Source organism: Aquila chrysaetos, chromosome 18, assembly GCF_900496995.4.
Source record: "Aquila chrysaetos chrysaetos chromosome 18, bAquChr1.4, whole genome shotgun sequence".
In the NCBI taxonomy this organism is placed as follows: Eukaryota; Metazoa; Chordata; class Aves; order Accipitriformes; family Accipitridae; genus Aquila; species Aquila chrysaetos.
Genome location: NC_044021.1, coordinates 16,504,403 through 16,530,000, shown reverse-complemented (window position 1 = coordinate 16,530,000; position 25,598 = coordinate 16,504,403). Strand labels below are relative to the sequence as shown.

Here is a 25,598-nt window from a genome sequence, read left to right as displayed (position 1 = left end):
ATTAGTTTAAATAAAGAATGAAGACTTCGTCTCTTTCTATTTCAAATAAAACTCATTGCTGAGTATAACTGATGTCCAAATCTGCAAATATTCAGAAACAGTAACTCAGAAGGCTGGCAGCTTCTCCAAATGTGTGGCTGGGGCACTGACTGCAACAGTAGCAGCCTTTGCGGGGCGAGGAACAGATGCGGGATGGAGGGCTGAGCCCACGAGCAGAGGGCTGGAAGCGTGTCAGATGGAGAAGAGAGGGAGAGACTCGCCTGGTACCAAGCTGGGGTCACCAGCTGCCACCTGTGGCCGTGGCAGTGCTGGTGGCCCGGGCAAGGAGCTGTGTGGTGCGGAGAGCTGTAAAGACGGGAGGTGCGGGGGGCTCTCTGCAGCTGGAGGGCTGTGTGTGGGCGTGGGGGTGTCACCAGCATCTGTAAAGCAGCCTTGCCAAAGGCTTGACCCGAGCGTCCCTGCCTTCTCCTGCCCGAACCACCTTTCTTGACAGCAGGCTTGTTAGAGCTGTTTGCCAGGGCTCGAGGGGAGGCCCGGTGTCTGAAGGTTCACGGAGACCTTCCTTCTGCCAGCGGTGGTTTTTGGAAGAGGGAGTTTCTGTGCTTTGTGTGGTATGACAAAGCTTTGTCTCAGCCTGTTTGAGAAGACAAAACTGAAAGATGCCAGCTTTGAGAGGCAGCACGTACAGATCTTTATTTGTATTTGATAATCCTGATTTGTCCTAGTTAGCTTGAGAGAGAAAGGGAGGCAGGGCAGGCTTCAGCTACAGCAGTGTAACAAGAAAATGCTGCATTAATTTGGGCCCAGCAGGGAATGTATTAGAGAGAGAAAGTCTTTGTTCTTCTGTTCTGTTGGTAAGAAAACACCATGCGCTGCATGACTAAGATGCATACAGTAACTGCCTGTATTCCTAATCAGATCTGTCTCCTCTCTTCATGTGTTTTATCACTTTTTTTATGCTGCTCTACTTGAGACAGAGATCTCTGGACATCAGTGCTTGCCAGTATGGCTGGGGATTCACAGCAGACTTGCAGACTTGTGTCAGAAATAGAACCAAACATTACTAGAAACTGCCCTGCTGTTAGACACATGCCATGCTCTGGGATAGCAGGCTTTACCGCTGATTATACAGAACAGTAATCAGCAGCATATGAATGGGCTAAATGTTCTCATTTTCTCAGGATGGGTTGAAATCCACTGCAGGAGCGTGGCAGTAAGCTATAATTAGAATAGCATGCTCCCTCTGCTGAGGAAACTAACTGGGTTCCCGCCTGCCTGATCACTGCTGGATCATTTGACAGGAGCCATCCATCTTCAGGTGAAGAAGAAACTGGTGCATTGAATTAATTTGTGGTAGCTTTCAAGATTCCTAGCTTTTGGCAACTGGAAGCTCTCTTGAGTCTAAAAGCAGCATCTGGGACAGATCAGAGGTTTTGGATTTGTTACATGGTGATTCTGTACAGGGTATTTAGGTATCTTGTCCCTGATGGCCACTGTTCCTCCCTAGTTTTAGGTTGCCATAAGCCTCCTTGAAGTTGGTGCGGTGACACCAACACATAATAGTGCTGAAGTCCTTTTTGCATTTTTCTGAGGTGTCTTAATTTTTCTTAGATCGTTCTGGATATTTTTGCTGATGGATGTTAAATTACTGCAAGAACCTGATCTCCTGCCTCTATTTTCTTTGGTAAACTGTAAGCATTGTAGGGTCCAGAGATATTTTGAGGCCTTGATAACAGCTCTAGATGAGATGGTGTGGCAATGTCAAGAAAGCCTAGCAGTGCTTCATACGCGTACACAGGAAGTTTTACAATGGAGCACTTATGAGCAACTGTGGTATGTTCTTGCTTGATGCAATGAATGTGCCTTTTGATAATTTCTACTTTGTGTAATACAGGAAGCTAATCTCAAATTTTCATCAAACTGTAAACATAGCTGTGACTTACCTGTTTAGTTTATTAGACCGCTCCCTCCATAGAGACTCAAATTTAGCATGCAGTAGCAAATGACAGTTCTGCCTTGCCCACAATACTCCTTGACTCTAAGGTAATACACAGTTTTCCAGGTATATCTCTCCTATTTGTTTCCAAAGGGGAGAACACGTTTTCCTATGGCTTGCCTCGTGGGCTGTTAGCCCTGCTGCTTGTGATTCCTTAGTCACTCAGTGGCTACAACAACTGAAGACATGGCAAAAGTCAATAGGTGGAAAATGTGTCTACTAGTTTAGATTTAGCAGCTGGAGATAAGCAGGAGGGACTGTCAAACAACCAACCCTCTTCTGCAGTCCGTGATGCGGGACCTTCATTGATCTGGTGAAGAAATGGACACTGTGAGGAAACCTCTGAGAACTAAATTAGATGGGAGAATTTAAAGCATGGTGGGAAATGTTCAGCTGAGGTTAATTCTCTCCACTACTAGTCTCAGTGAAAGCATTAATATTGATTTTGCTAGATGGTTCAAAGTCTAGATGCTGAACCTAATGCTTTTGCCAGAGTACCTTGGAGGTATGAAATTGTCTCCTGCTCCTCCTTATAACTTACATTTTAAAACTTACTAAATACTTTCTCCTCTCTGAAAGAAGAGGTAAAATTAAATCAGAATCACCTTAAGAGGTCACATAGGAAAAGAAAGTTTTAATCCTCTCTAATGAAGTAGAGAACAAAACAGATGAGGTAGTTTTAATTCATGGAGGGACCAAAACTTTAAACCAAGATTTGTATGTGCACTCGTATCTATGCTACCTTGATTCTGGTGATAGCTTCCATTTGTTAGGATCTGGTGCCAGAAATAAACATGTCAACATCTGGCCTTCCTCCTGGAGTAAGCAAGCTATACCAGATGAGTATAGCAGCAAGGCTATGACACCAAGATGGCTTGGACAGAGCAAGCAAACAAAAAATGTTTTCAAGTGAAATTCTTAAGTTCTTTGATTGTTTGCCCATTAGCAATCTATGCAACAAAAGATCAGAGGGGAGTTGGTGTCGTGTGGCTTTAAATAATTTAGAAGCAGAAGCAATTGCTGGAGACTGCTTGAGGGAAATAAATAAATAAGTCCAAGAGAAGCATCTGGCCCAATCTGTCTGCCAAAGAAACAAAGAATAATGGAAAAAGAACCTTCTTTTACCAAGTGTCTAGAAGAACGTTTGTCCTGAAGATGCATGAGGTGAGAATTTTTTGCAGACTTTTCTTTGCCAGCTGAAGCTATCGGATGACTTATATCCTTTAAATAAAGCATGTAAGTGTGTGGCCAGAGAGGAAAAAAGACTGGTAATATTGGTTGACATAGAAAACAAAGTGATGTGTAAAATTAGTGCTACAATGATGACAATTTAGCAGGTTTGTTTACAAGTTGGTATTGCTGATTGAGCAGGGAAGGGTGTTACAGGTCTATTTTTAAAAAAGGAAAAAGAAGATTTAAAGAGAAATAGTATATTTGATCTCTCAGTATGTAGAAGAAAGGATATGATGGGCTGAGTGTGTGAGGGGGACCCTAGTAAAACTGAAACTATTCAGTATGGACAGACAAATCATCAGAAAATTGTAATTCAATCAGTCTCTACTTTTTCTTTTTTTTATGCACTGAAAAGTTCCTTCAGAGCAGGGTTTAACAGGAGGGTGTTTATATTGTGCTATCTGAACAGAGCAGGTTCTACACCAGAGTAACCCTGTTGACTTCAAGGGGCCGTTTTAGTGGAGATCCAAATCTGAGCTCACAAATTTTAAGAAGAGCCATACAAATGAGAGTTTCTTTATCTGTAAACACAGTCCAGTGCAAGCTTGTACTGAAGTGGGCAGTGCTGCTCTCTCCTACTGTATCAATGTAGGGCAGGAAAAAGGTTTATAGAAATGACCCTGCCTGAAGTGTGACTGAGCTACACAAGCAGTCATGGAGCTCAGTGGATGTAAGTTCAGTCTAACTTTGCTCTGTTTAGGAAGAGGCATCAGCATGTAAAAATAATTCTGTAGTTGACCATAGGGCACTGCTTCTTTGTCTAGCAAAAGATATTAATTACAGCAAATAGTTATCTGTATCCCTAAATATGTTTTATTATTTTTAAATCTGTAGATATGCAGATATAAAACTTGTAAAGAAGTAAGAAGTTTCGTATTTAGTTTCTGGAGGCTGAAATGAATACTGATTGATTGCTCCTTCTCCTGAAACTTCAGCTGATGGCTATTAACCTTGCTTAAAATGGAAAAAGAAGAAAAAGCAAAGTCAAATATGAATTGGGAAATGTTTGTCTGTGATAGTAAAAAAAAAAAAAAAAAAAAAAAAAAAAAAAAAATCCCATGGGGTCTGAACAATGTTTTAAAAGCCTAGAGAATATCTCTCAAGTTGTCATCTTCAAATACTACTACTTTGACTCTTCCAAAGATCTCCCTGAAATTCCCTGTTACTTACTCCTGTGCACAGAAAAAAGTCCTTAATGGTTGATGGTCTCCAGACCCTTTCTGAGAACCTTCTGCCTTACCAGTAAGCTTTTCTGCACTGTCAAGAAATCTACAGTTTCAGGCAGCTCTGAAATCCCCCAGGTCCTAATCTAAACGTAGAGCTTTATTAATCACCAAGCATACTGGTTTGGATTTGCTGGTTGAAACAAACCCAGGTATTCTGAAATACTGACTTGTTGATGTAGGCCCAACTAACATTTCGAGAGCGAGCTGTAAAAATAGTTGGAAAATGTTTTTCATGTGTCTGCAGCAGCAATTGCCTGCTTTACCCTATGAAGAGGGCCCCATTTGAACACTACATTGTAAGAATGTTTTCATGGCTAATTAAGACAATTAGGCTTACATGAATGGTCTGGAAGCAGGTGCTGGTAGACGTGTTGAAGAATTACATTTTGTAGTCTCTCACTGCATGGCGTGTTGCACTTTGAGGTGGGTGACTGACACTCAAATAGCACTGGAATTTGCTCGGGGCATTTTGCTACCACTGCCTTCCCACCTTTCCCTTCCCAGACAATTGCCTTTTAAAATGTAGCGGAAAAGATCAAAAGCGTTATTACTGTAAAAATCACTGTGAAATTAAAGGGGATAGGAATCAGCCATTTGTGTAGCAGGTTCTTTTCATGTCTCTGCATAGACTTGCCAATTACAGTTCTCTTTTCTCAGTCAGAGATGTTAACCTGTGCTGCCTTTATCTCGGGATCCCTGCCCAGATTTCTAAAGTGATTTGTGGTCATTTGAGATCTTCCTTCATTTTTGTCACCTCTTCCTGGGAGGAAGAGTGGCACTGATGGGAAATGTCTTGCTGTATTTATAGACTGTCTCGGTGTTATGTCTCCTGTGGTTATATAGAGGAGGCAGCATACTGTCTATTTACTTTACTTGTAGACCACCTGTCTCTCAGCTTGAGCTTCTCACTATGGACTTGCTGCTGAAATTTTTTTTGTCCAATTTCTTTTAAATGACTTTTTTACAAGTTCATGATACCGATCAATGGGGTCTTGTCCAGCTCTTTCTTTTGATGCATCCCTCGGGGTCCCGGTTACTGAATGTTTAGTCTGATGTAGCTGGGTGGGAATGGGGATCCTTTTAAAGGATCCAGAGCATGGACTGAGGCTGGGGGGCTTGATGCATGCCTGTATCTTACGCATTATAGGGGCAGCACGCAGCTAGAGCAAGTGCTTGTGACAGGGACTTGGGACTTGCTCCTGGGTACAGGAGATTGTTACTCTTTCTCTGTCTTCAGTTATGCACCTAATCTTCTCTGCTACATTTATCACAGTTATATTAACTCATATTTTCGGCTTTAGTCAGATTTTTACTGCGTTTTAGGAGAGGACCCGATAAACTGCAAAGTAAAAATGAACACTTAGCTCCTTTTTAGATGCTCAGACTGAACTCTATTAATCTGTTGATAGAGGGCATTCAGTTCCAGAAATAAAGTTGTGAAGTACTTTGCTAAAATTATCTCAACTTAAATTTTACTTGATTCAACCCTGATTCACTGATAACATCCTAGAGTTTATAGTAACAACAGTAGAGGTGAAATCCTGACCCTCTTGAAGCCAACAGGGAATCCTTTACCCAAGATTTCATACTAGATACCTCACTGTGGCCACTGTATCCCAAAAAATGTGTCATCCTCTGGCATCTTCAGTGGAGCAGGAAATACCATGGGGATTTCTCAGACTGAAGAGATGCGCAGGACAGTCTTCCCCTGAAATAGCTAAAGAGTATGGGCAGCTGCCTAGCATCGACTCTGTGCTTGCTGACATTACAAAGTTGTCGTGAGAAGGTTTGTTGGGAAAGGGTCTTGTCAAACCTAGGCACTAGCATGTCCGTTCCCTCCTGGGTGAGAACAATTGGAGGGACGCAGCTAAAGAACGAAGCTATGTTCTGCCCATTTAGTGGTGGTTTACAGAGAAATCAAGCGGGGACAAAGCTGCTCCTCTCCTGAAAGGGTGATCGGCACCTCTGGCACTGTTGTGAGCTTGCCGGTGAGCTCAGGAAGAGCAGTGCCTTCTCTGAAGGAAATGGAGGCTGGTTGATTTGGATTTATCCTCTCCACCCATATTTTTTTTTCAGGGGGGCTCAGCCCCAAACACCTTATATTTTTCTGCTTTATGCAAGCTACCAGACTATGAACTGGGTCAGCAGAGATGCAGATGGGGCATCCCGGTCTGATGCTACAGGTGTGGTAGCCTCTGGAAAAAGGCAGGGCAGAACATTGTGACAGCAGCTGCGAGTGTTGCCACAACTGAATCTGCCAGAGCTGTAAGGGAGCGAGGAATTGGGCTTCAAACAAGGAACCTGATTTAATTCTTGCATTTTTTCCATGTCTGTGTAATCTCATCTCCCATAGCTATGCCCAGGAGAACAGAAAACCACTCTGTGTTGGGACCTGACCTGTATGATCTCTGGCTTGTGCTTCTCAAGCTGTGAATTCCTCCTGAATGAACGTACCTCTTACTTTGGTTTGCCACACACAGAAAGGTAAGTGACACACAAGCTCTAAACAAATGCATTTTGTTAGCTAGGCCACTGGTGTGCATAGTAAGAAGCAACGCCTGACTGACACGTGCCCAGCAGACAAATTTCATCATCATTTGAATTGACTCAAACTGTAGCCTGTGCCTCTGTGTCAAGGCATCTCATGCTAACTGAGACCTGTTGAGGGAACAGAATTAACTTATACAATGAATTCTTACTAAAATAAAGGTAATACCAAAGCTTGTATTCAATATCTAATTAAATATTTTCCTAATGCAGTATACCCATTTATAGTATGAGAAGCCTGACTTTAGTCTCCTGGGAGCAGGCCAGTAAAGAATAGCATTACAAATATTTATTTACTTCTCTTGTCCCTCACTGGCTTTATTTTAATGGGTGTGCAAAACTGCATGAAAGCTACAGGGGAGAAAAAGCCCCCTGGGAAACCCTTTGTATCAGGATGAATTGGAAAAACAAACTCTAGGGGGCTCATTTGCCATGAATCGCTTTTCACATCACGTGCGGAAAATGAATGAGGCGTCTGTGAATCTAATTCCCTTTGTCCCAGCTGTAAAGCAGATCAGCACAATAGGAGAGGCACAAGGCCAGCAAAGCAAGAGGTGGAAAGCAGGCACCATTCAGTGAATTCATTTTCAGTCATTGCAGTGCCACTTGCTCCTTTTCTTCTCTACAGATTTAAAGAACAAACAAAACCCTATGCTCCCTGGGAAATGCCTGTGTTAAGTGCTGCTCCTGAAGTCTTGCTAAGCACGGTGGCAATGGCAGAGAACGCGAATCCTTCCCACTGTCACGCCGGGTCCCTTGTCGCTCCCAAGTGGGAGGACAGAAAGCACATCACCACAGCCTTGCTGCACGTTAGGAAAACAGCACATCAGTGCGTTGAAGAGTGTGTGTCATCCCTGGGGTAAAAAAGATAAAGACCTAGGGTCTTCCTCTTTTATTTAACCTAATTTCAAGATAAAAATCCTAGTCATCTCTTTCATGTTGGACTAGATTTTTGACAGCAGTTTATTGTTCTGAATTAGGTTATATTATTTCCTCTTTATTATCTTCTATCTAAATACAGTTAGATTTATTTGTAAGTGTGTATGTGAACCAAACCAGCTATATTTGAAAGACTAAAAAATATTCTAGCTGTGAAACCCAGTGCTGGCTTGGGAACGTAACCCTTCCATTCATTGCCTGGCTTATAAACCTCTCTCGCTGCATAAGAAAAACTTGGTTGCCCAGCTAAAAAGAAAATGGAAATTTTAAGAATCTCACCACAGCTTTTGTAATATATTTCCAAGTTGTCCTCTTTGCAGACTGTGTGCGTAGGCCATTCTGTGCTGGCATTGATGTAAAGCAGGACTATGATGAGAACAAGAATGTTTGATGTCTTCATGATGGTGGTGGTAGTTTGCAGGATTACTCCTCTGCCTCTTGCTAACTCTCTGTGGAGGGAGGTGTTCCTTCCTTTCTCCGAGGGAGAGAGGAGTTACTACATTCGTGCCTGCAGAAGGGTTAAGTGAGCCAATGCAGCCTTAGCTTACCACAATGTGGTATAAACAAGAGGCTAATCAGAATTGGAGGGTGCTATTTCTGTGTGCTTACACTTCTGCTTTCTGCTTCATGTTAGTTTAAACTAATGACAAATGAGCTAATCACACTTACTGACCGCACGGCATAGCCCTGCCTCGGTGCCTGCGGGAACAATGCAGTAAACTGTTTAGTTTTTCTCTTGCTGCCAGTTTCTCCTCTTGAAGTCAAAGCATTTGGGTCAAGACTTCAGACAGGCTTATTTAGCCCTTCTGGCTGCAATACACTGTGATCCAAATCACCCCATCTTAATCATACAAAGTCAGACCAGATTTTGCAAGATAGTCAGTTTGATTTATATGTTCTTCTTAGTAACTAATCTGTCTGCTAAAGGGAAGGGAGGTGTGTCTGATAAAGCTGACACCAAATAAGCAAGTCTTGAAATGCTGAGGAAGGAATCCTTTCTGCTTGACTATGCTAAATACTGCATTTATGTTCACTTTCTTCAATAGTTCTTGGGAATATACTATTTACCAGTAGACCCAATCAGGTAAACCTAGACTTAATTTTTTCTTTCTGTCCTCCTGGTTATTTAACTCCCCACTAGTGACACCGCATTTGTTATTTGCTCTAGCTTTTTTAAAGCTGTGCTTTATGTAGAAATCGGTGGCTGTTGCAGATGGCAGGGAATGATCAGTAAGGAAAGGAGGGAGGGTTGCTTCATCTCCAGTAAACTTCTCCGATTGAGTTTAAGATCCAGGGTTGGAATAGAATTTCAAACTGCAGTTGCCAAAAAGGTCTTTCCTGGACAGAGCACCAACTGGAAAAAAAGCTACAAGCTAAATTCAACCCTAAAGCAAATGTCTGCAATAGTCTTCTCTGAGCTGGAGGCAAAGAGAAATTGGCTCTGTAGCATGACAGAGTTGGATAAAAGATCACTTTGGCCATCTCAGTCTTTCTTCCTCTGAAGGCTGTGAGTATCGTTTGCTCTGCTGCTGAGTAAAGTTGAAGAGGGGAAAGCCTACATACTTTAGTAAACAGGAGAGCACCTAACAAGATAATTATGAAATAATGCTAAACAGTAGAGCTGTTCCTCAGGCAAAATCCTGGCCTGAACAAAAGTAATAAAAGTAATCCCATAGATTAAAGAGGGAGCCAAGATTTCAGCGATGATGTATTAAATTTAAAAGCCAATTCAATGCAGTCCAAGAGACCTTGCTTTGAATAACGAGGCTCAGGCCTGCTTTGTGTTTTTGCAAACTATTATAAGGGTAAATTATACATCCAGGGCCAGGGTGAGAATCCAGGCAACTGTCCTTAGGCATGGAACACGTATGAGTCATGTAAAGAGATTTGGGTTACAGATCTGTCTGGTTTGACTAGACTTTGGTTGTACCCAGCTGATAGTTGATGAAAACAAGCACAATTGTGAAGGGAATAGTAAGGAGGGACAATGTCTAGGATTACTGCAATACATTTAAACTAGAATCACATAAAGTAAAAGTCCCTTCCCACTAAGGTCTACAACGACAGTGAAAATTGGATATAGCAATATGAAAAGCGAAGTATTTCAGATCAGGACTGTGAGAACATAACCTCCAGATTTTTTTTAGGAATGACATCATCATGGTCCTTCATTTAAAATGTCAGCTTTACTCAATAACAGTGAACAAACCAAATCAAATGATAGGGCGAATGCTTCAAAGAGAGACCCACTGGGGATCACTAAACAAACCAACCCACTAAACAAACAAACCAAATCAGGCTCAGGACCTCTCCTGAGATGAAAATCATGGAAGCTGGGAAAATATGGGGGAGAAATACCATACATGGCTTGCCCTCCTTTTACTCTTCTCTGCATGCCTGCTTGCCCACACTGCTGGGAGCAGGTTACTGGGTTAAATGGAGCCTTGGTCTGGACTAGAATGGTTTACCTGGACACTGGGCTGCTGCTTTACCTCCCCTTCCCTCTGCCCACCCCATCCTGTTGGAACAGCGTTGACAGTGCTCGTGGCTTTTGAAGTGCTGACTCAAAGCAGTCTTTTGTCTTTGCTGAAGCCCTGTGGTAGCCAGCCTGCAGATACCCAGGAGTCTGGGCCTTGCCTTGCAGAGATTTCAGTCTAAGCACAAGCAGACAGCCCAGGAAAGTGGAACAATGCTGGACTTCTGGGGTACAAGTCTTCCTGCTTCACTGAAAGCAGGACGGCTGGGGTAGATCCCCTAGTGGAAATCAAATACGACTTTGTAGATGAGCTCTGCTATATGCAGGCAAGTGCCTGCGCCATTTCCCCGTCTGGTGCATAGACTCTTTTGCTCTTTTGAGACAGCTACTTCATCCCTTTTTTTTTTTTTGGCAGTGCTCCTGACACTGACTCAAAATGACAAGTCACAAGATTTTTTTTTTTTTTTTGTGGGTGTGAGGTTGGAATGTGTCTCAAGCAGTTTTTGGGTAGCCAATGTTCTGAGGGGAAACGGCCATGATAGCTAATGTTTTGGAAAGCCATGCTGTCGCTTCCACTTTGCCCTACCATGTTGTTCTCAGTGGGAAGGGAATTTTACTTTGAGTGGTTCAAGTTTTACAATGTGTACTCCAGACACCACTGTTTCGCTATTTCATTCCCTGTGTAATCCGTGTATCTCCTAGAAAGGGCTTTATTACCAACTCCATCTGTTCTGAGAACTGCTTTCCTTTCAAACAGCCGAAGCCTGTGGGATGAGAAACTACATCTAAACGAAGTGGTATCAGTATTGGCAGTGGGAATTCTGTTTTGGCAGGTTGCTTAGCTGGCCAACAAGTGTGTTTCTTTATCTGCCTGACTGAAGGTTTTGACCATGGAGATAAGCAGCTTAAAAATGCCTGTAAAGAAAGGTATTTACTTAAAGAGGGACAGTGGCTTCGTATATCTAGAGCACTCTTCACCTTGTTTGGATGCTTCTGCAGTGTTAAAGAGTGAAAAAGCCTCTTGTTCCTTATCAAGAAGATTATTATATCTGTAATATAATTGGGAAGAGTAAAAGATACAAAGATAGCAGACTAGTAAGCAGATAAATCTTACATCAATGTCTGTAACTTCTTGGGTTGGCTGATACAATGCTGCTGATACAACTGTATCAGCAAATCACACACCCCTCCCACCCCCAAGCAGCTTATACCAGTAGCCTCTCATACCTATACCCAATAGCCAGTACCAGCTTCTTGGAGACAGTATAGCAATAAAGAGGTGGGCTTTGGTTTTTTTTTTTGTTGTTGTTCCTTGTTACTTCAGGGTCCAATTCTCCTCTTTTGGATTGCAGTCAATATTGAGTCATAACTGATTTAATAGACAGCAACATCTATTGATTAAACAACATACTATAAAGTAGCCTAATTATAGATATACTATTAATAGATACACTGTTACCATTAATTTACAATTGTATCATTTTGTGCAGTTACAACCAAATATAACACTCGTTCTCGGATCTTATAAACCACACCCAACTATTTTATTATAATTCTGCCACCCTTCCCACCCACAATACTTAGTGCCAGAGTGCAAGCCTGTCACTCTTTGCTTGCCCCCATTGATTCTTTCAGGCAGGGACCTGATGGAGAGTTGTGTGGGTTGTCTGCAGGGGTTCCCTTCGGTGGCTTCTGTGCTGTTTGTAGGTGCTTGCACTCCTACTGTCAGAAGATACCAACCTCTTTTTTCTTTAGCTGATATCATGACTTATTCCCCCTTTTTTTCTGTTGCAGGACCCATCCTTTTTTTCCTACCTTTACCATCTCTCTTTCTTTACCCCAACTCTTTGCAAAGAAGCAATTTGCTGCCCCCCCCAACCCCCCCCCCCGCCCTTGGTCTCAATTCTGCTACCTGTGTACTCAAATTTGATGTTTCCAGCACCTTTAGTTAGGCAATGTTGACCTTACAGGGTATTACTGATACAGTTGCTGAGGCCCAGGCAGCTTCCTAAGACTACATCCCCAAACTCCCCTACAATTACCTGGTTCATACTGGCAATGCTTTTTTTTTTATTTCATACACTTGCTAAGGCAAATGATTCTACTTTAGCCTTGATTCCTCTACCTATCTCTAATTAATGCAAGTAGTTTCATATCTGAGGTGCAGCCTGCATACCAGAGCAACAAAGCTACGTGTCTTTCATGCTCTGTTTTGTGCTCATACAGCATCCTTGCCCTTGAATTGTTTTAATTGCTCTCTGGGTTCCCTGCAGAGGTTCAGCTAGTCATGAGGCCCGGTGCTCCAGCAGGGCCTCTTGCTTGCGTTTGTACAACTGCACCTACATGGTGACTTTTGCCAAAATAGTTATGGGCATGTTGTTTTTCCTATGCTCCTAGCCAAGTGGTTGTTTGCAAAACTTTTTCAAATGTAGACCTGGATAGTGCTTCACCCGATCTCAGCAATGGGGTTTCCTCATAAGAGTTTTTTTTATTTAAAGATTATTTTTTTTTCACTCTATTGTGTGAGTCCAGTATAAGGCGAGTCATAACCAAAGTTTAAGTTTTCCTTCAAGCCAAACCCTTTTTTTCTTGCCTTTGGCATCTTTGTGTACAGCTGTATCATACAATGAAACATTTCCACAAGGAAAGCTTCACTTTAAAATCCTCACTGATTTCTCTTCCTTTTTCTTGCAGTTGTCTCTGAACAAAAGCTTTTTGCTTCATATGAAAGCAAATAGTGTGGGTCCCTTGCTAGTGAAAGACAGCGAGTGAAAATTTCACAGCAAATAGATGAGGCTTTTCATAGGAGATGACTTCAGGAGAGTGAAGGTAACTTTTCCTACTGTGCTTATAACGTGTATTTAATATTTTAGTTAGAAATCAAGGCCTAGAAACGCAGTGCAAGCTAATGTGCCCCGATCCCCCCTTTCCAGCTCCACCTGAGAGAGGGTGAGTTGTTTTCTGAGGTTTCCACAGTGCTGTGGCTGTTTGAAGTGCTTGTGCTCTCAGCAGCGTGCCTGACGGGGCTCGTGCACGGCGTAAGCCCTGCAGGAGCAGACACCAGTGGGGCCTCGAGCTCCCGAGGCTTCTCCCTTCACTTCTTGCTTCCACAGAGTGGGAGAGTTTCTGGGACCCACCAACCTCGTTGGCTGCCAGTGCGGCACCTGCTTGGCGAGCACCCAGCTCCTGCAATCACCCCTTGTCCCTGCAAGTGCTCCAGGACTAAAGCGAGAGCTGGGGCTGAGACTGCTGTGAAGTGACAAAATTTGACAAAAGCAGGACTGGCAGACGGGGCTGCTGTTTTGTGCTTTCTTTGAGCGCTGTAAAGCTGAGCTTTGCTGAGCCCTGGCATGCTCTCGGCACAAGCCTTTGTGGCTGCCTGGGGTCGGACTGCTGCTCAGGAGTACCTGCTCCTCGTGAAACACCGGTGCTGTTTGTGTAGCGTGAGCCTATGTGGTTTTATACAGGTCAGGTTTTAATTACTTTGACACCTTAAATAGTAGCAGGCTACTATGTTAGCTACCTTGCTAGTTTTAATTGCTTTTATTAATATTAAAGCTTTCAGGAAAAGGGAGTAGTCAGTGGTATGGAGAAAACGAAGGAACTTTCTCCTTTTTATCACTTATATTAAATGTTCAGAAAACTAAGTTTGTATGTTGTTACATCTTTTCAGGACTCCACCTGGAATCTGCAGACTAAACGTTCCTGGTTCATCTGCTATCAAGTGAGAGGGTGTGCATTTGCACCAACATACACACCTTAGGCCATGCAGCTATAATAGATACGTGCAAAAGTGAAGTCTCGTACAGTTTCCTTCTGGTTACAAACCAGCCTTTTCCTGGAGTAAACTGGTAGACAGTCATGGAGAAAAGGTGAAATTAAGCTGCTGTCATGAAGCAACCATGCTCCTTGGGTCCAGAGGAGGGCCACAAAAATGCTCAGAGGGATAGATGCCTCTCCCATGAAGACAGGCTGAGAGAGTTGGGGTTGTTCAGCCTAGAGAAGAGAAAGCTTCAGGGAGACCTTATTGTGATCTTTCAATATTTGACTGGGGCTTATAAGAAAGACGGGGACAGACTTTTTAGTAGGGCTTGTTGCAATAGGACAAGGAGTAATGGTTTTAAACTAAATGAGGGTAGATTTAGACTAGATATAAGGAAGAAATTTTTTATGGCGAGGGTGGTGAAACACTGGAACAGGTTGCCCGTAGAGGCTGTAGATTCCCCATTCCTGGAAACATTCAAGGTCAGGTTGGACAGGGCTCTGGGCAACCTGATCTAGTTGAAGATGTCCCTGGTCATTGCAGGGGGGTTGAACTAGATGACCTTTAAAGGTCCCCCAAACCATCCTATGATTCTATGAACACTTCTAGATTTTTAACATTTGAATCCTTACGTTTATATGTCCAATATTTCAAAGACTTATATGCAATTTTTGTGCTGTGATTATATAGCATCTTCATATAGAAACACAGATTATCTGTTAAAACTCCAATTAACTCATAAAGTGCTGGAAGACAAGGTGGAAATGTTCTGCTTTTGGGGCTTGTAGACTTCTACTAGTAGCAGAAGAAGCATTTGAAACACAGGTATGAAGTCGACAGGTGGTAACCAGGTAAGAGCAGTTGTCTAGTTTCCAGCTTTCATTTATCACTATATGTTTTTATTGCTCAGTTGTGCTGCTGTGCTAGGGACTCTTTTGTAGTGACACAAACTCTGTGTCATCCCCAAGGAAAGAAATAGGTTGTCTCCTGTATGGCCTCTTCTCTTTAGCACCTTCTTTCCATAGAGGGAAGAAGTATCAAAGACACAGAAAACATTTGATCATGGTAGATTTGGAGCAGGAAGGTGATTTTTATATACTATTCTTCTGCCATTTGTTTGCATGCAGGAAGAAAATGTAGGATGAGTTTGTTCTGGTCCTCTCTGAAGAGGATGGCCATACTTGTAATGTGGCTAAGATGACATATGTCCATGTAAGGAACGAGTGCCTGAGAGTTTGGGATGTTATTTTTGGACAAGTGTTGCTGTGTTTGTCAACTTGTCCACAGTGTGCACCTTTGAATAAGGGAATGGGAAGGAGGAAAGTAGACTTAGCACCACTCAGAGCAGAGGCAATGATATGTGCATACATTTGTGGTTTGCATTGCATGTTCATGATGCAAATGTACGCAAGCCTAAGGCCGAAAAGAAATTCTGATCTTGGAGTCATGTGGTCTCTCAAACCATAGTAGGGGTGGAAGCAACAAAACCAGCTTTGGTGCAAAGAGAGAAGCATTTATCTGCTTCTGCATCTCTCCTCTTCGGTTTCACCAACTGATCTCAATAGCTGTGCAGTTATTACTGTGGCAATCAGGTTTTGAGGTGGGTGGGAATTTTCTAGTGAATATCGTTCTTCTCAGAAAATACCACTTCACTGAGTCCAAAGCTTCTTATGGAAGTGCTGGTACAATGTGGTGGGAACGTGCATACCAGCAGGGGAGTTTTTTCAGCACAAGGAGCAAGCACCACGGTTAGCAGAAAGCTCCCCTTACCGAATATGCTGTATAGGTTGAGGAACTTTCACTTCTTGCAAGGCTGGAGTTCAAAGCAGGGACTTGTGTGGGGACTTCTGGGCTAACAGCCTGAGCTGCTGTGGGGGTGGCCTCCTTTTGTTCAGATAAAGCTCAGAATGGGAGAAGCTTTGCAACCCCAGGCTTCGAAGGGGTGAGAAAAGGTGTTTCATGCTGTTGTGTTGTCCCTTTGGTGGGCTGCCTCTCAGCGCATGGCAGTGGCAGCAATATGGTGAGGAACTGCTTTGGTGAGCAACCTTTAATTAGCTAAGGAAACAGCCTCTGGCTTAGCATGCACTTTGCAGGTCTCATTATGTCACAAGTCGATCTCTCCTGTGTTATTTCATGGCTGTGCTCGTGAGCAGCTCTTCGGGCAGGCAATATGTTTAAATTGGTGTTGAATCAGGATCACAGTGGATCAATGGCATCTAATACCCCGTGGCCCTCCTGGATCGATTGAATTTGTTTGCCAACATTACGGTGCTGGTGTGCATCTTTGGATTGATGCAGAATTGTACTGGTTAGGCAGTAAGGAATGGCATACCAGGACAGTTGAACTGATGTGCGGTGTTGGCTTTTGTAACTCTGGTGGAAATGGATGTTTCTCCATCCTGGCTAGCTGAGTTTCCTTGATGTTCATGGAGAAGTGACTCTTTCTGTAGAATAAGCTCAGTTTGCTGCCTAGGAAATGCTTAGTGGTGTCCAGGCTCTCCTTTCATAACATGCGCTGGGACCTTGTGGTGGAGCCAACTCAGCAAAGGACTAGTTAATGTTTGATGTAAGGAACAGAGTTTCTGGCCCTGTGGACAAACTCTCTTTACAGGTGACTCAACAGGGCAGGAAGTGATATCTATAGGTATCAAGTATCTATAGCCAAATGCACACAGTGGCATGATGTGAAATTTCGTAGTCATGCAAGTATTGTGTTGGGGAACTTGGCAACTCAGCAGGGTTTTGGATTGAATAATCGTCCACAAGCAGGGATGAATGTCCAAAATAGCTGCCCTTGTGCTTCTGGATCACCTAGCACTGATAATCTTTCTGCCCTAAAATGATCCAGTTGACTTCCACACAGGCCTGACGTGAGATCTTTAAAAACGTTCTTGTAATCATGTGCTGGCAGGTATGTGAAGAAGTGTCTGTTCACAGAGAGCGCTGTAAAAGGCAGAGCAGAAAGTGGAGGTCTCGTACCAGCAACAGACATTCTGAACAAGCAGCTCGGCCCTTCCAGGCAAGAAAGCAGGGCTTAAATTTGTCAAGAATTTTGGATTTCATTGACCTACTTTGCCATTTGCTCCCTTTTAGTACCTGAGCATTCCCTCACCTATATTTCTTCTCTCCTTTCTGACTGACGGGTGGTGAGGTTGGATTTGTTTGGATGCATGGAAAAAAGGAGGTGAAGGAACTACAGCTGAAGGAAGACTAAGTTTAAACAGGATTCTGATGGATTTTAGGAGTGAATTTCAGACTGGTCAGCCTACTGCCAAGAAGTTGTGAGTCTGATGCAAATGAATTTCATAGCTGCTGCTGACGTTCTCCCAGCTACATTCTTCCAGAAGTGTGTTTGCTAAGGGAGTTTGCTGTTGCTCCTGGTAAAGCTATTCCTGAGTTTATCCTGCTGTTCTCAGACTGTAGAAACACAGGGCTTCTGAGTGTCCCCTTGCAATCAGCACGATGCCAACAACAAGAATGCAGGGAGGTCACTTTCCCGGTGGCTCGTGCTGTTGTTTCAAATGCTGCTTCGATGGAAGATATCACTCCCTCTGTGTCGAGCATTATTGTAATTGTGCAGGGAGAGCTTGGCTGCTGCAACCAAATCGAAGTCTGACAGGAGGGAGCAGAGCCTGGTACAGGCTTTTTCTTCCTAGGTGGGGGGGAAGGATATGCTATACAGCCATTCCTTCCTCAGGGGATAGAGCTGGTACAGGCATGGCTTCAGCTGAGGCAGGGGGTTCAGACTTGCCCAAATCTGATTTCTCTGCTCAGTCTCCCAAGGGTGCCGTTCAATGAGCTGTTCTCCACCCTGCTACCTCAGCCAGGCGCTCCAGCAGGCACAGGTTGGTGTGGATTGCATCTGATGTGAGGGTGGGATAGAGCCGAGTGCAATCTGTGATGGGAATTTGCCGACAAGGCAGCAATTATAGATATGGGATTATATGTGTGAAGGGCCACTGCCACTTCTCTAATGTTTCTAGAGAGAATGATGGGAGCCATTTTAGGATGAGACTGCTACTCCCTGCTCTGTCAGGGGTGGGACAGCAGGGATCCTTCCATAGTGGTACGGGAAGATTAAGTTGTCCAGAAGTAGGCAACTAATCTGTGCATTACCCCTGGCTGCTGCTGAGACAAAACAGTGAGAAAAGGATCATCTTTGGTTCAGGTCCTGGCCTGATATCACATCACAATGCTGACAATGCTATTGTGTCTCTTCAGGAAGCCAAACTTGCTTTCTTTAATAAGAGTTTCTTAGGGATGGGGCAAGTAATATATTAGGGTAGGCTGCTTTTTCTCAATGGATATTCAGAGAACATCATCTGGGAGAGCTTCCAGCTCATTCTAGCTTCTGTTTCCTTAATGGAAGTCAGTATGGATCAGAGCCACAAGGTATTTCTAGTATGCAGATTGCCAGAGATCTAAAATTAATGTATGGACCTTCTTGTCCCAAGAAACCAGTGTGGCTATGGATAGCTTTCTTCAAAAAAGCCTATCTATCTGTCTTTCTGTGATAGCTTTCCCTTTCAGGTAGGCAAATTCAGGTTTTCTGCGTTAGCAAAGACACAACAGTTTGGACTAGCTAAGCCCAATTTGGATGTTGCTGAGATGAAAAAGTGGTTTTTTTTTTTTTTAGTTTCCTCTGGCAGAGAAGTTTCACTAGCAGCCTTGGTCAAAGCCTGTCTGAATCTGTTTCCTAGCAGAAACGTGCTCATCTTTCCTCCCACTTCTGTCACAATCTCTTCCAGAGGATTGGTGGTGGTGGGAAGGAGCAATTGCATTGGTTTTGAGGACTCAGTTTGCTGTGAGCACCCCAGCCTGAGCTCCGTTCTGGCTGGAAAGAATGACGTGAGGAAATAGGATCGCAGAGCCTGGGGAGAAGCTTTGCAGACCACCTGGCCTTCAGATTCCTGGCACTGCTCAAACTTGTCTCTGTAGGAAATCCATGTTCCAAGTCAAGCTCAGGTCAGATGAGAAAATGAATTTGGCAGGAATATTATGAGCCCCTACTGATCTGCCAACAAATCCACCCCAAGCATCTTGCTCCATGGCTCTATGCTTAGAATAGAGCAGCACAACTGACAGCCCAGCATAGAAAAAATGTACTTACAGAAGTGCCTGGAGGTGGCTTCTGCAGGCTTTCCCATGAACCAACACTGCTGCAAGCTGATTTTCCTTAGCACTGCGTTCTCCTTTTACAGAAAAATAAAAGGCAAGGGCTGAGGAAGGGCTTGAAAGCAAAGAGAATTAAAGTGGCAGGAAAAAAGACATTCCTTCTTCTTAGTTTTCTGTGTTCTTACTGTCCTAGGAAGACTTCAATTCTCCTGGGTGTTGTTTAGTCACTCAAAAAATGTACAAATGTAGGGACAATTCATAATTCTGTGCCCACCTGACCTCCTCTGACATCATTAGTAGCAACTGGTGAGATGTTGCTGTGTGCATTTAAGTGCTGTTTTGTGCATTGTTTTTCCCAAAATATCTCAGCTTCAGAGCAAGGTGCATAAAGAAAACGAAATTCAAAATGACTCTGGTACAATTATAGTAGAAATAAGCAGCTATTGAGCTTAATGCAGATGCCATGATGGGGAAATATAATCTCATTTAATTTTCTTTTTTTTTTGTCTTTTGTGTTAGGTGCTCCATTATCATCTTTATGTGGGATGTTCAGAAATTTTATTGCATTGAGTATATCTGGGAATTGGGAGGCCTCTTTATTACAGAAGGCAGAGATTTTTGAGATGGGCTGTCAACAACTCGCAATGCTTTAACATCCCTTCAAGGTGACTGGATGATATGCTTTGTAGAGAAGTGCCCCTTGGGGTAGTATAACTGGAAACACGGGACTTCCTGTTCAGGCCACAATTTTTTGAAAATTAGAAGCCTGTAATTAGATGTGTAAATCAACCCTTCTATATGCATAAGCACAAACATAACTATGGAAGGTCCTGATTTTCAGGGTTGCTGGTGTAAGATATAGCTGTGGGCTCTAAAGGCTGAAACTGAGCTGTGGTGTTTCCTAGAGGAACTGAGTAACCACGTGTTTGAATAGTTTTCCTTTAAATTTGTCAACATGACTGTGTATGTGTTTGCATATTTATTTCTGTATCTTACATAAATGTAAGACAAATATTTATCTTCTATAAGTAAATATATATGTATAAACAAATAAATGTACAAACAACTAAATATAAATATTTTTTTATATGCATTTCTATTTAGATGACTTAAGTTCTGAGAGGAGAGAATTGGAAATACCTAATTATTCACTGGAGTGGAGAACATCCTGAAGAAAAATCTTTAAAAATCCAGGTATGAGAAAAGCAACTGAGACTGATGGCATGGGTCCCTTCCTTGGTAGTCATGCCAATGGTGTAGGTATGGCTGTAGTCACTGCAGCACTGTGGGCGAAACAGTGTTTTGTTTTCCTTCAGATTGTCTCATCCAGCGCTCTCCTGTCTTTATGAGGCTAGGTACGGACGACAGGCAGGAGTCTGAGGGTAGAGGCTGTGACGTGACCGAGGTCTGGAGTCTGGGCGCTGAATTCTCCTCTGTTATCTTCGTGTGTGTTGGGACTGTATCTGCTCCGTGACTCTCAGGGGATGGACGGGACTCTGGCTCATTAGTGGGAAATGCTTCTGCTCCCAGTTGCACTAACCAAATATGTGAGCAGCAAGAGAAGGCAGCAAAGATGCTAAAGGAGACGAGTTATTTCGAAGGCAGTCTTTGATGAAAGAGCACCTGCTTGAGGCTGAATGCGGCATCCTTCTTCCCTCTGCAGGCAGGGGAGGTGGATGCCAGCAATGGCTCAAAGGGGAGGTGTACACTGGGGATAGTTTCCCAGGTGAAAACATCGATTCGCCAGCGGCCCCCAAATTCGAAGAGGCCAAGGGAGGGAGTCGAGACTTGTGCTCTGCTCAGACCGGCACTCTGGATGCCAGAGCAGGCAGCCTGTTAACGAGTCGGTTAAACCACGTAGTTGAAGCTGAGACACATACAGCTGTCGGCGATGAAAAGGACAAGACACAAAAGGCTCGCCCCCGGCGCGGGGGGGGAAGAAAAGCACCGTGGAAGTTTTCCCTTAAGGCTTTGCCTGGATGTGCCTCACTGCCACCGAAGCTTTCTCTTACGCTCTGGGAGCCGCGTTTTCCCGGCAGGGGCTGCGGACCCTCCCCGCCGGGCGGTGTGGCAGAGGAGCGAGCGGCGGGATGGCCGGGCGCGGCTGGAGGTGTCCGGGGAAGCGCCGCGCGCCGGTTTCCCCGCGAGCCACCGGGGGGCGCTGTTCCTTCAGGTTCCCGCCCGGCCGCGGGCCGGCGCGTACGTCTGCCTTACCGCGGGGTGCTTAATTAATAAGTGATAAGAAAAGGCCTTGCATCGCCCACCTGGCTCTGGCGGTGGGAGCTCACCTTTCTGGGAGGCCCCGGGGCGACAACAGATTTTTTTTTTTTTTTTTTTTTTTAGGGTCTATTTCAAGAAAGTGGCTTGGAAAAGGTCTGGGGGAGGCCGGGCCTGGGTGCCTCTGTGCTTTGCGGAGGCTGGCGATGGCTTGCTAGGTTTCCCTAATTTATTTTGCATTCTCCTCACAATTTCCATTGTGGAGCTTTCCCGTACAAGGATTAACCATCACAAGCGGTGCAGTGCAGTGCTGGCAACCTCCCTGGGAATCACGCATCCTGAATAATGATGAGAGCCGAAAGCAGGACAGAAAAATCCACCCTTCTGCTCCCTAAATCGGCACCGGGCAACGTTGCCCCAGATAGAGCAGCGCTTGGCGAGACACCCCCCCCCCCCCCCAATTCCCCAGATAGAGCAGCGCTTGGCGAGACACCCCCCCCCCCCCAATTCCCACGGCCTGGCTCCCTCTCTGCAGGGGCTCTCATCAAAACATGCAGGCAAGGCAAGAAATGCAAATTGTGGGGATGCCCCTGCCCAGCACAAGGTGTCTATCGTGGAAGGGCCAGGTTCCTCATTTGCTCTGGAGGGTGCAGGCTTGTGTTTGCCATCTGAGGGACCAAGCCCCTCGTTTAAGGACTAGTGGTGTGGTGCTTTGCAGTGTAGGTGCAGGGAATGGGGGTGACTGGTGTGAAGAACCAGGGCCAACGTGTGGGAAGAACAAAACAGCTTACCCTCCTGCCTCGCCTGCTTCGTTTTCTGTTTGTGACAGAGGGCAGGGAATAAAATTTAGCCCAGGCTGCCCCGCTCACTCCTGCTACAGGCAGCACTGCCAGTGGGTCCTTCCTGCAGTGAACAGGCTGGCTCCTCATTTGTTTCTCACTGTCAAGATGATGAGTCCAACTAGATTTCTTTCTGTTTGTATTTGCTGCTTGTCTGTGCTGACAAAACATGCGTAGTTTGTAGCTCCCTCGCTTCAGCTGGCTGCCGTTCCATTTAATGCAAGGCGCTTCATCAGAGGTCATTTACTCAGTATGTTGCTGGGCCATTTACAAATACGAGCTGATGAATATTTCATCCTTGTTCACCAGGAATTCTGTTGAAGTGTAGAGCTTCATGGCAGTGAGTCAGTACGTGATGCGCTCAACCTGAAATTGTTTCCTTACTGCATCTCTTGTCAGACATGCTAATTGCTGATGTTGAGGAGGTAAAGTTGGTGGAAGGGGGAGGAATACATATATGTATTAATATAATACTCTTTATCTCACCTTGATTCTACTTAAATATCCCTGGAATCAGTGCTGCTTGGGAAGGGGCTCTTTCAATGAAATAGCAAGAGCAGCTGTCTCTTCCCATTTGCTCGAAGAGCAGTACCCAGGCTGGCTTTCCTTCCTGCAGTGCCACACCTCCAGGAGGGAGGCTCTGCTGGACTCGGAGACTCCTTCTTAAGTGCCAGGAAGAGTGAGTACTTGCAGCAGAGTAGGTGGTGAGACCAATTTATCTTGCTGCAAAACGTGCTAGTGGAAGCAGGGCACAGCATGCAGGGCATACATGCTGGTGTTAATGCCTGCCTGAGACTGCAAAGAGCCTGGAACGATAGTTCTGCAGAGGGAGACCCGAGACATTTGTCTCAGAGTCCAGTGATGATTCAGGCACCAGCATCATTAGGTATTTTATTGCTGAGCCAACTAAAGAAAACAGGGGCTGGGATAGAGTACCAAAGTTGACAGCAGGGGTCTATAAAGATAGTTTACCTAGCAGCTGCCAGCTGAGAGGGAGGATGTTGCTGTACCACAGCAGCGGAGTGGCAACAGAACGTCCCAGCTGGATGGTGCAGATGTGCTGGTGCTTCCTGCCTCACCAGTTGACTGGGGAAGAGCCAGTGGGGAGGTGTTCTCCTGTTACAGTGTTGTTTATGTCACTGTAAAACAGTTTGTATTGCACACCTGGATGTTCTGGACTGCGCGGCTTTCATGGTGAATGATGTCTCACTCTCATAACTAGTGCTATGGAGAGCATTAGTGTGTGCTGTGTTTCACTCGTGAGAAAATAATCCAACTAAAGAGGTCCTGTAATCGTCCAAGCTGCTTGAGCCCTTTCCCTTGGTGGTGCTGAAGCCAAGCTCTGGGGGTGTGCCAGTAACAAACGTTATTTGTGACTGTGTCAGACACAGGAGAGGGAAAGGAGGCCACATGTACCTGGAGGTAGTCTGCTTCCCTGCATGCTCAGAAGCTTCTCTTTGCTGCCCAGACCACAGAGATGGGCTGCAAAATGTGCCTGCTCTTCGTTTACTGCTGGCTGGTCATCTGGTGCTTCAGAGCTAGAGCAAAGGAGAGAAGCTGTGAATATATAAAACTTGGTAGGTTTGTGGGGTAGTAGGAGGTCATCCTGACAGATGCAGAGGAGAAATGTTGGTAGTTTGGAACGAGGCTCCACAACTCCTCTGAGGGTGGAAAATGAGATAGGCTCCTCTTCTTTTCATTTTTTCCATCTCAGCTTAGTCTACGTTACACAGTTCATGCAGCTCTCAATCTTGCAGTTGTCTGGCACAGCATGTGCTTATGCAGCTCCCATGCTGCCCTGTAGGTAAGGCCCTGCAAACCTGGTTGGGTGCCCTGCTTTGTGTGAAGCTCTTGCCATATGCTGTGCAGAACAGTGACAGGATCTGGAAACTGGGCAGATGTGGACTTAGCATTGCATCCCCCAGCCTGCTGGCTCTTTTGGGACTGAGCAGGAGTTTCATGCTGGTGACACTGTCTAGTCACTGCTGTTCAAAGGGGTCTGGTGTGAACTCATGGTACATGAACTGGCCCTCTGCACCAAATTGCCTGGAATGAGCTTTAATCTTAATGATCTTTGGGGCTTTTACTTTGGGGTATTTTTTGTTTTATTTTTAAGATTCTCTGAATTCTCTAGGGCGTGGACAGGCCACCACTGTGCTATTCAAGTCTGCCTGTGACTGTGTGCGTGTGTGTGTGTATATATATATATATATATACACATGTGGTATGCGTTCTCTTATTTCATGTTTTGACATAGTGTCTGGAAGCACACCCAGGAGAGGTCTGGTTATCCTAGGTACAATGTCATAGCCATTGGTTCATGGGGTTGGCTCCGCCTAGGAAAGGCCCAAACCCAGTGAAGACAGTGGGAACATTTGCTGTAGAAGTAGGGTTAGTCTGGGATGGCCTTTTCGTGACTGGAAACTTTAATCTCCGTCCTGCCAGAAGCTTCACTAATTTGTCTGGGAAAATCAGCCTTTTTGACTGCTTTAAACCCCTCTGTGCTTTATCTCTACTTTTTTTTGAGTAGGTTTTGGAAGGTTTTTGTTTGTAGTTTGTTGTTGTTTGTTTGTTTTTTTTCTTTAAGCTTGACTAATGTCTTCATGTTTTTTCAGGTTGGTACCCTAGGATATAAAGTGCTCGCTGAAAACCAGTGAAGGGGAGGCAAGCTTGTAAAAGGAGGATATCATCTGGAAGTTACGTGTATGGAAACTTGATGCCAATATTCATGAAATGCAATAAAAGAAGGCAGTGTGGAAAAAAAAATGTGAGGGTATCCTAGACTCCATCGTAGTCTTTATTGGACTTCTTAAATTTTTTAAAAATATAATTGGATTTTTAATTTGACCAATTGTAATGACAGAATGAAACTGATTCTGTAGCCAGTTCTTCCAAAACAGCTCAATTAACCTGTAGATCTTTAATAACTTTTTGTAGAGTGAGACTTCTTTTCTGTGGGGGTGCAAGCGTATGTGGGTGGTTACTGAGAATACACTTCTCACTGTCTCTTCCACTCTCTCTTTCTGATGCACACAGATATTATGGGCCAAAATTTGCCACTTCTGTCATCTCAGAAATAAACAGGACTAGTCATAGGGCAAAACATGGCTTACTACAAATAAAAGTGACAAAAACTGTACCTGAAGAAGGAACAAAAATGGTCATTTTTAATAATACTTGGTTAGTTTCTGAAGTGAAGAGTGAACAAATGAACTTGTATTATGCTCTAAGAAAAGAAAGAAGAATT

General features: G+C 44.2%; 1 protein-coding gene and 1 long non-coding RNA gene across 2 annotated transcripts in view; one reads left to right on the top strand and one right to left on the bottom strand.

Moving 5' to 3' along the window:
- Window positions 1–8,533, bottom strand: part of LY86 (lymphocyte antigen 86) — a 27,019-nt gene extending 18,486 nt beyond the window's left edge. Inside the window, exon 1 of the mRNA XM_030041932.2 lies at window positions 8,221–8,533. Coding sequence (XP_029897792.1) covers window positions 8,221–8,341 — 121 coding nt within the window. The 5' untranslated portion in view covers window positions 8,342–8,533. The remainder of the gene's footprint in view (window positions 1–8,220) is intronic.
- The window catches only part of LOC115353021, a 58,570-nt gene extending 33,443 nt beyond the window's left edge, over window positions 1–25,127 (top strand). Inside the window, exon 2 of the long non-coding RNA XR_005930800.1 lies at window positions 24,967–25,127. This is a non-coding gene — a long non-coding RNA (uncharacterized LOC115353021). The remainder of the gene's footprint in view (window positions 1–24,966) is intronic.
- The last annotated feature ends 471 nt before the right edge of the window (window positions 25,128–25,598 follow it).